The 10,251-nt window shown below is 46.0% G+C and overlaps 1 protein-coding gene across 1 annotated transcript; it reads right to left on the bottom strand.

The window, feature by feature from the left end:
• Positions 1-2,110: 2,110 nt before the first annotated feature.
• LOC118088024 (heparan sulfate glucosamine 3-O-sulfotransferase 1-like) lies at positions 2,111-3,780 on the bottom strand. The gene has a single exon (XM_035121220.2). It carries the CDS (start codon positions 3,778-3,780, stop codon positions 2,872-2,874), a length of 909 nt encoding a protein of 302 aa, XP_034977111.1. The 3' UTR covers positions 2,111-2,871.
• Between the last annotated feature and the right edge of the window lie 6,471 nt (positions 3,781-10,251).

Below are 10,251 nucleotides of genomic sequence, written 5' to 3'. Positions count from 1 at the left end.
TCTGGGGTAAAAGGGTCATTGCAGCAAAGAGATTAGTGTCCTAATATCCTATTAGAGATTTTAAAATAAAATAAAATATTTCCAAATTATAGACTTTAATGGTGGCCGTGTTCATGGTTAACTTTTGTGTTCATACTAAAGGATGCCATATAGAGGGAGAAAGGTTGTTTTCTGCTGCTCCAGAGAAGCGGACACGGAGCAATGGATTCAAACTACAAGAAAGAAGATTCCACCTAAACATTAGGAAGAACTTCCTGACAGTAAGAGCTGTTTGGCAGTGGAATTTGCTGCCAAGGAGTGTGGTGGAGTCTCCTTCTTTGGAGGTCTTTAAGCAGAAGCTTGACAGCCATCTGTCAGGAATGCTTTGATGGTGTTTCCTGCTTGGCAGGGGGTTGGACTGGATGGCCCTTGTGGTCTCTTCCAACTCTATGATTCTATGATTCTCTAGCTGATTGATTGATATTGATCTCCTAATACAGCTACCACAATTATCTAAGTCCGGCATTCAATTTAAACTTAGTATAATATACAGAGTTTAATGCAACTGAAGCTGCTAAAGCTCTCCCCCCAGCCCCAAGATAGAAATACTGTCTGAACATGTGAACAGTGTAAGGATATAATGGGAAAGGTGTGGGGATGTGTATAGTAGGAAGAAGGCAAAATGCATCTTTTCTGCCCTCAACTGGTGAACTGCCTATGGGTTAGTTGCCTTGCGCTGAATTATGCTGTGTTCTTGAGCTAGCACAATCACTCTTGCTTCAGTGTCAATGCCTTGTTGTACAAATGTACAAAGTTTGTACAAAGCTGTAATGTACAAAGTTTTCTGTAATACGGTGCTAAACCAGCAGCGCTGCCGTGCTTTTATTAGCAACCTTGTCAGTCTGTGATTTGAGCCCTGTGTGTAGTAGTTCTTGGGCTGGCTGTGCATAAGAGTAAGGTTGGAGAACTAATAAACTAATGTTTTTAGCTGTTGTTAGGACTGCTTCATACAGTGCAATTTCAGGCAATATGGTGACAAATAATAATAACTGGAAGGTCTCCAATCCTATACTCGTGTATTTGCTCGAGTGCCTTCCAGATTCTTGACATGCCTGAATCAGTTCTCAATCTGTATCCAGGGATTATTGTTTCAGATTGGGACAAACATTCACTCACACACACACACACACGCACACACATATGTTGTAACCTTTAAGCTAGGGCATTGTAGGAAATGAATGAGGCTCAATTATTCTCAATTATATAGGACTCTGATTGTTTAGCTATTCCTGTTAGTGATGGGGGTGGCTTTCATGAATTTCTGTTCATTGTTTAAACAATTGTCAAATTGCTGGATAAGGCAAATAATGGTTTAAGTGGGTGATATATAGGGCAGGACTATCAATGGTTACTAGGCACCATGGCTGTGCTCTGTCTCCATAGCCAGAGGTAGTAAAGCTTCTAAATCCCGGTTGCTGGAAACTACAGGAGCAGAAAGTGTTCTTGTGCTTGGGTCCTGCTTGAAGATACCCTACGGACGTCTGGTTGGCCACTGTGAGAACAGGATGCTGGACTGCATGGGCTATTGGCCTGATGCAGCAGGTTCTTCTGCAGTTGTTCATATGAATATTAGATTGGGAGTATTGGTCATTAGTTATATGGATGGATGTTGGACAAACAAAGCCTAGTTTATTTTAGCATGCATGTGCCAACAAAAGAAGCCAGTGAATTGGACCTGGTTTGATTTCAGTTGTCCCTTTGCTAGAAGCTATGCCATAACACTTGAAGCACAATGATGAAGCGGTGCAGCACACTTGGTACTGAAGGCTGTAACTGAAAGTTCCAATCCCTGCAATACTGAACCTTTTGATGATGGGAGATAAGAAAAGCATTTTGGTTTTATCAGTCCATTTGGGCCAGTTAGTTACATACAAGTGACATCCTTGGTACTCTTGGGCTACCCTAATCATAACTGTATATTTGACACTACTCTATATTCCCTCATTGAGCATGCTCATTCTCTCTTGACAGATTATACCTTGTCTGGATGCATTTCTATTAGAAGGGACTTTTTCTAAGCAGATAGAGGAGGAAGGAAGACACATGTATGTGAATCAATGAGGAGAGTGGATTGAAATGAAAATTGCCCTTTATTCTAGTTGGTGGCCTGACTATACGGACTTGATATATTTATAATAGATTCAAGATATCCAAATGGGTATACAGTATCAGACTTATCTGTCCTGTATTCAGTTACACGGAGTACAGTACTTCAGGAACTCTTGTCTTTGGAACTGCTGCCCTCTGTTGAACAGAAAAAGAATTACTTGGCTTTCAGGTGTTGGACATTAAGTGAATGGAAAAAGTTCCTGCAGCTGGTTGTGTTGTGTGGGAATATTGGAGAGGCAGTTAACGCTGAGAACAGGTGGCTTTTCATGCAGCACACAATTGCTGGAAATAGACGCCGAACAAGATGTGGATTATATTTTGGATTGCGATTCCCACTAGGCTCAGCTAGCATGGCCAGTGGTAAGGGAAGATAGGAGTTGTAGTGCAAAGCATCTGGAGGGCACCAGCTTGGGGAAGGCTGGCCTAGAATATAGCATTTCCTGGGCACACAGCTGCAGAGGACATAGCTCCACTTGCTGTGAATTTTTTGTGTGAAAGTGCTCTTTCCAGTCTCCAGTGTGAAAGCTACTTCTGTTGTGCTGTTTTCCTCTAAACGTGTGTACCACTGAGCAAAGCCCATATCGATAGAGCTCTTCTCCTAGCCCAGTCAAAAGAAGAGCGTACAGACCTCTACCACAAAAAAAGTTTTTCTAAACATCTGGAGGCCATTCTCTGATTTTTCTCTGTCCCAACAGAACACACCTGTAAGCCCCAAAGCAGAACTTAGCACCAGTTGAACGTTCGACCCACCATAGCAAAGAAGTTCTCGTTGTGCTCACTGAAGTATGTGCAGAGTTGCTCGAGCAGTACTTCATCAATGGTGGGATGAGGTCGTCCTTTGGATTGGTCTAGGCAGTGCTGATACCCCTTTGCTTGTAGGCAGTAGAAGCCCTTGGTCTGGTTGAAGTAAAAGTTGTCTGGGCCAAGGTAAGGCTCCAGTCCCAAGAAGTGCTCTACGTGGCGCATCTCTGAGAGTGGCTCCCGGATTAGGGTGCCTCCATCCACCACGTGAATCTGTGACCGGGGAAAGAACTCCAGCCACCGAGCCAGGTGTAAGGCATACAGGCTGCGCTGCATGGCTTTGTACCGGGTGTTGAGTTCCTGGCCCTGCCTAAAGAGAATCTGCTCCAGAGCTTGGTAGGGCTTGTGCCGTGCCTTGCGGTTGTGAAGGATTTGTGTGTAATCAGACACCAGTCTTTCCACAGGGTCCCGTACGATCAGCAGGAGCTTCAGTGAGCTGTCCATGGCATGGATCCTTTCCGGGGCTTTGAGAGAAGAAAAATAGCCTGGTGTCTTTTCCACGGTGATTTGAGTGGGGTGTGAAATAGGCATCTGCTGACTGTACCAACCAAGTCCTTTGCGGTAATTCTCCTCCACATTGAAGAAATGCACCTCGGAATGGGCAGCTGCCACCTGGGGATGCAGACTCAGCATCTCCAGCAGGGCCCGTGTGCCTCCTTTCCGCACCCCAATAATTATGCTTTGGGGCAGCCGTTGCTTCCAATCTTCACTTGAGATCTGAGTGTTGTTTCTTTTCCATGGGGCTTTCCAGCCCCAGGGGATCTTTGTTTCCTCCTCTGTGTTGATTCCACACATCTTCAGAAGCAGGAGCAGTAAGCAGGCTCTAGCCATCTCTAAGCCCACTTTGAGATGGGAAGTGGCTGAGTGAAAGTGTGCTGGGGGAAATTGTGTGTTGTTTTTCCTAGCTGAGCTTTTCCATCTCCAGGCTTATTAACTGGGATTTCACTGCATGCAGGCTGTTGTGCTCTTACCTAGGCATCTTCAGTCTTCACAATGGCCTCTGCTTCTAGTTCTGGATTCTGCTGCCAGGAGCTTCCAGCAATGCGGATCTCCAAAATCACTTCAACAAAAGGTGATTCACTTACCAATAGCCTAGCTCAGGGAAGTTGCTGCCACCTGAGAAAATGAGAATATCATTGTGGGTGGCTCAAAAAGTGCTGAGCAAAGCAAAACATAACAGGCCTTGTTTGGAAACTTTCATAATTGAAACACACACACAAACACACAAGTGAATGAATAAAATCCAGGTATCCATTAGCCACTTCTTCCTAAAATGGGTTTGTACCTGGTCCCTGGTAGGTACCATCTTTTTCTAATGGAAGAGGAGGGACACAGTTTGGCAGGTGGGACACAATATGGAAGTGTTAGTAAGGAGGATGTAGCCAGCTGCAGTTTATTTAAATGCATTCTTCAACATCACCTTCATTGGACTGGTCATGTTGTGCGGATGCCTGATGATCGTCTTCCTCAGCAACTACTCTATTCCGAACTTTAATATGGAAAGCGTAATGCTGGTGGTCAACAAAAGAGATTTAAAGACTGTCTCAAGGCAAATCTTTAAAAATGTAGTATAAACACTGACAACCGGGAAACATTGGCTGCGAGCGCTCCAGTTCGAGAACAGCCTTTACCAAAGGTGTCATAGGCTTTGAAGAAACTCAATCTCAGGACGCAAGGGAGAAACGTGCTAAGAGGAAGACACACTTGGCAAATCCACACCGTGATCAACTCCCGCCTGGAACCCAATGTCCCCACTGTGGAAGGACGTGTGGATCCAGAATTGGCCTCCACAGTCACTTACGGACCCATTGTTAAAACTGTGTTAATGGAAGACATTCTTACTCAGCTACGAGTGATCGCCAAAGAAGAAGAAAAGAAGAAGAAGAAATGCATTTAACCTACAAATAAGCCTGCTCCACTAGATTAAGGTTCCAGTGTTGCTTCCAGTGCCCCACTACTAATCCCCTAAAAGCCATCTAAGCTAGTGGCCATTCTACATCTTATGTCTACAAATTATGTGTTCAGTTCAGTAAAATAAAATGCCGTGCTGGTAGCAAGCATGAACTACCAGAAAGGTAGGGAGAATATTCTGTGCCCAGGTTTTTATTTTTCCTTCCATTGAGATAGAGCCCAGATTTTGAGATTTACAGTTGCCCCCCAAAATTGTTGGCACACTGCAGCTGCCAGATATGCACAAAAGTCACAATCCAGAGAGTAATGCACGTGAAAATTGGCACCATGGGCAGAATTTGGCACACACTTCTTAGTAAGCATAATGGAGGGTGTTGCAAAACCAATGCAAGCATCTACTGGGGCAGCTGTATTTGCATATTTGTATCTTTATACAACCGGTACAATAAGTTACACCAAATCACCCAAGTCTTGCACTTTTCATACCCTGTCATATGTTTGAATTGCAGCTGCGGTGCATTTATGGAACAGACTTGCTGTGCTGGAATTGCCCAGAGTTTTCTCTGCCTTGGGCACCCCTCAGATGAGTATACAGAGCACAGAGAGGTGCACTTTTTGGGGTCTGGATGTGGAACCCTTGGGGAGAGTAAACTGCTGCCAGAGAGTGGGATGCCTGAGAATTTCAATATTATTTTGAATGAAAATGAAAGCAGGTTTTGTTTGTGTTTATCCATGAGAAGAAAAAGCAGATCTGAGTGTGTGCAGGCTCTGTCTGTAAAAGGCTGTGTTTCTCCTGGGGTGGAGTCTCTTTTTTCTGCACAAGCACTTCTCCCTTATCACAGCCTTGGGTTTCTATGCCCAAAGCCCCATATTCGATAACGTGCTTCAGTGCTTAAATTCTGCAGTCTACAAATTAAACAATTTTGCACAATTTCTCTTATTTTGCATGTGCATGTTTACTTCTGATACGTTGTGAGGAAGGGAGGTAGCCTAAACCCATGGAAATCTCACAAGGGGGTTCCCCCAGATCTTTGCTATGGCCAGGCCTAGAAACTAGAGTCACCATCCAAGCCAAAGTTTTAGCACCATTCAGGCTGCTTGGAAGTCTGAGCTAAAAAACTTTTAAGTCAGAAGTGAGAAATGGGTCGGGGAGTGGTTATCCCCTGGTGGGCTTTCTGCTTAAAATCTCCCCTGCCCTGCAAAAATAAATCACCAGTCTATATATAGGTGCCCATGACTTTTCCTTTGTGGAGGAAAAAGCAGCTGGGGTGGGAGGGTGTGGGTGTTCATTCCCACATAAACTTTCCACCTTTTAGACAATTGCGCTCTGGTTTCATTTTTAAAAGCAAATTTTAAATTCTGTCTTTGTGAAGGATTGCAGAATATATAGCTAGTTAGTTAGTTAGTTAGTTAGTTAGTTAGTTAGTTAGTTAGTTAGTTGGACAATAAAGGCCCGCCTGCCTGCCTGCCTGCCTGCTTCATATAACCAGTGGATCTTCATATGTACAGTTGATCTTTGACCATCCTCTTGATTTCTATAGAGGAGCCATGCCTATAATTCAAAGGTACTTACTATCTTGAGTTGGTTTAAATGCAAACAGATTTTCAGGGTGCTGCTGTTGCATGGAATTGTAGCTCACAGGCACCCCTTGCTGGTTGCTAGGCAAAGGGGAATCTGTGCTGATCTCCACCAATCCTATTTTATCTCCTTAGTTTTCAACCTTTGCTCGGTCTGAAGCTCATTGGGTGACTGTTTGTCAGTCATATTCAGCCTTCCCTACCTCACAAGAGTGCTGGGACCATGGAGGAAGGGAAGGTCTTATGAGGGAAGGTCACTATGAGCTCCGTAAAGGAAAGATCAGACTACAAACACACAGCACGTCCTAGGCTGGCGTATAGGCCTACTGAGCTGATCATGCAGATAATGGACCTGCCTACTCCCCACCCCATAAGAATGTTTCAGCTCTCCTTCCTCCTAAATGAGACTCAGGAGGCTGGAGCTCAGGATTCTTGGTGTGTACATCTGTCTAAATTCCTCTCCAGGGCCTGACGTGGCGTCACTTGGTGCCATGCTGCTGCTCTAAACAGTTTGATGAACTCTGCTGGAAGACTCCAGGGGCAACTCCAGCTCCCTGCACACGTTTAACTGGCAAATTTCGCACTGCAGCTGCCAAGTGGCTGCTTCCTGGGGCTCTTGCAAAGTGAAGGCAAGATTACTGCCCACTGCTAAGCAATGGGTGCAAATGGCTGCGCTCATACAGTTCCGGTGCATGTCAACAGGTCTTTTGCAGGAGACCAGGTCTGAATCCTATCTGCTGCACTCAGCCCACACCCCAGCTTTCCTACCTGACATGGTTGCCTCACCTTGCTTAAAAGGAGGACTGGGTTTCTGCAATTTCCCTGCATTTTGATGGGGCTTGCCCAGAAGAACCTCTCCATAGATTGTGTCATCCCCACGAATGCAAATCTCTCAGTCTCTCGCTCTGCCATCCCTTAAAAGAATCAAGCAGCCTGAGGTTGCTGGCTCGCCTTTGCTTCATAAGTAGGGCTGCAGCTCAGTGGTAGACCATATACTTGGCTTGCAAAATGCCCCAGATTCAACCCTGTCTTCAGGTCACAGGATCTCCAAGAGTAGCATAGAGGGAGGAGCTCTTTGAGGTCTGCCACCAGCCAGGCAATTTTACTGTGTTGGAGAGACTAACAGGTCAACTTGCTGGAAACAAAAAGCTGCCACCTGCAGCAGGCATGGGGAACCTTTGGCCCTCCAATGTGTTGCAGAACTCCAATTCCCATCATCCTGGGCTGTTGGCCACACTTGGTGAGGCTGTTGGGAGTTGAAGCCCCTCAACATTTGGAGGGCGACAGGTTCCCCACACCCATTCTACAGAGTTGGACCGTCGGCCCAACTCACTCAGTGTTACTTGCATTGACTGGAAGAAGTTGCCAGGTTCTCAAGCAAGATGAGGCTGGTGATGGGCTTGGGACATTCTGCTCAGCCATTGAGAGATGGCTTTCTTCACACAGCAGGGATAGCGAAAATGTGGCCCTCTATATTTGGTTGGTCTACAACTCCCCCATCTTCCCTAACCATTGGCCATGAGTGACAGCAGCTGGAATCCAGCCCCACCTGGAGGACAGCAGTTTCCTACTCTCTGCCCTATAGGAACATATGAAGTTGCCTTATGTTGGCACAGCTAGCTCAGTGCTGCCCTCGCTACACCATCTGGAAGTGGCTCCCTTGGGCTTTGGACATGGAGTCTTCCCAAGCCCTTCCTGGAGATGCTGAGGACCTAAAGCTCATGCTCTATCACCAAGCTACAACTTTTGCCTGTATATTCATGTGGGCCCTTGTGGCTGCCAACTATGCACTCTCACTACAGGGGCACACAAGCCAGTCCTGTTGGATGTCATGACCTGTTGTTGCTGCTACTACTACTACTTGCCCCTGCAGCTGGGCAACAAGGTGGAGTGACTGATGGCAATGGACACTGTTTGGAAGTTGTTTTCCTGGCACCTTGCTTTTCTGTAATGAGAAAGATCCCTCCAGTGGGGAATGATTTCCACTTCCTAAGACTTGCTAATGATAGAGTATGACATGTTTGGGGTCCCTGGGGCGGGCAGCTGGCGTACCAGGGGTTGCCAGGGCAACCAGAGCTGCAAAAAGGTGTAAGGGGACACCGGGAGAGGAAGGCAGGAGAGAAAAGGACGGGAGTGTTTCTGAGGGAGATTTTTGCAGAAAAAGGGAGAGGATTTGAAGGATGGTTGATGGACAGGGAGGGCAATGCTTCCTAAACACCAGAAGGCCGGTGTGACATAACAGGCCACCAAGAAGAGGCAAGCCAGGTGTAAAGGAGGGTAGCATTTCAGCAGGCCTTAGCTCTGTATGCTGAGATCCCAGGTTCAATCCCCAGCATCCTGAGGAGAGACCCTTGCCTGAAACCCTGGAGAGTCCCTGCCAGTCAGTGTAGACAATACTGAGCTACATGGCCTGGCTTGGGTATTAGGCAGATTCCCATTTTCCAGATGTTTCCCCCCTTGAACCTGCCAACATCTCTGGACTCATCTCCCGATTTGATGAGATCCTGGGCAAAGGAGCTTCAGATCCTGTCCCCCAACTCTGTCTGTAAGACATCTTTGGGCATATCTGGCAGCAGACCTCTGAGCAACAAGAGAGTCAGGTTGAATTTTAATTTCCCACCATACAATGTCAGACCACGGCAGGACACTGCTCAAATGGCAGGCTGTTCTTTCCCCCCATAACAGGGGTCTCAGGAGCCCTGCTGAGCCCTGACAGTTGCCCAACGATGCCTGGCCCTGAGAGTCCCTGGAAAACAACTATTCTTGGCAAACTTTAATGGTTGAGGTGCCCTGTATGCTCTTGCACCTGGACACCTGCAATGTTGCTCCACATGCTGCTGGACCTCAACATCCGTCATGCTAGCTGGGACTGTTGGGAAACAAGAAACTCTGAACTACCGTAGTAGCCAACTTTGGCATGCTCACCTAGGAGCAACTCCAAAGATATAGAGGATGGTTCTTTGCTGTGAAAGCAAGAGATCCCAAGGCACCTGGAGAGAGCAGCAGCTCTTGCCTAGACCCCTGAGCAACACAAAAAGCAGCTCCACTTGCAAGGACCAGTGATCCTCTGTGCCCTTCCGCCCACTTCTGGTTATATATAAGATCCAGGACATCAGAAAGACTGAAGAGGAAGGAGAAAGCAGAATTTGCAATGTTTGACTCTTAATCTCAGGGTCATGGGTTCAAGCCCCACATTGGGCAAAAAGATTCTTGCATTGTAGGGGGTTGGACTAGATGACCCTCGTGGTCCCGTCCAACTCTACAATTCTGTGATTCAATGGGGAAGATACAGTGTTAAATGTTTATACCGACTGTACCTCTACTGGCAGTGATGCTTTAGCCCAAGGTTGCTTATTCTATGTGCAGCATCAGAATACAGCAGAGGCATCAGTTCCTAAAAATAGAGGCAGGAGGAAAAGGTTAAAACAAAAAGGTTCAGTCAAGCCATGCAATTTTGCAATTCAGATTTTTTAAGAAATGCACTTTTGAGAATCTAGTTAGCATGTGGATTTGTTATTAGGATTTGGCTAATTTGGCTGCCAGTCCATTCCCAAATGAGCTCTTCCTACAGCTTTATCATCAGTACCTGACAGATGGATTTCCCAGAATGCATATAAGCATGAGTAACCAGGGAGGGGAATTGTATTATAATTATTTTTTGTTTTTGTAGTAAGGGTGGGGAGTTCTGCTTAACGTTTTTCTATATTATCTGTTTCAAAAATTCGGTAAAGTTTAAGTTACAGAAACACAGACATAATGCTGGGCAAAAATTCAAAGCACTGCCAAAATATTAGCTGTGCCAGAAAGGAAGCA

The sequence above is a fragment of the Zootoca vivipara genome, chromosome 6, assembly GCF_963506605.1.
Source record: "Zootoca vivipara chromosome 6, rZooViv1.1, whole genome shotgun sequence".
Lineage (NCBI taxonomy): Eukaryota > Metazoa > Chordata > Lepidosauria > Squamata > Lacertidae > Zootoca > Zootoca vivipara.
Note: the sequence above shows the minus strand (reverse complement) of the source record. Positions and strands in the feature narration are given on the sequence as shown.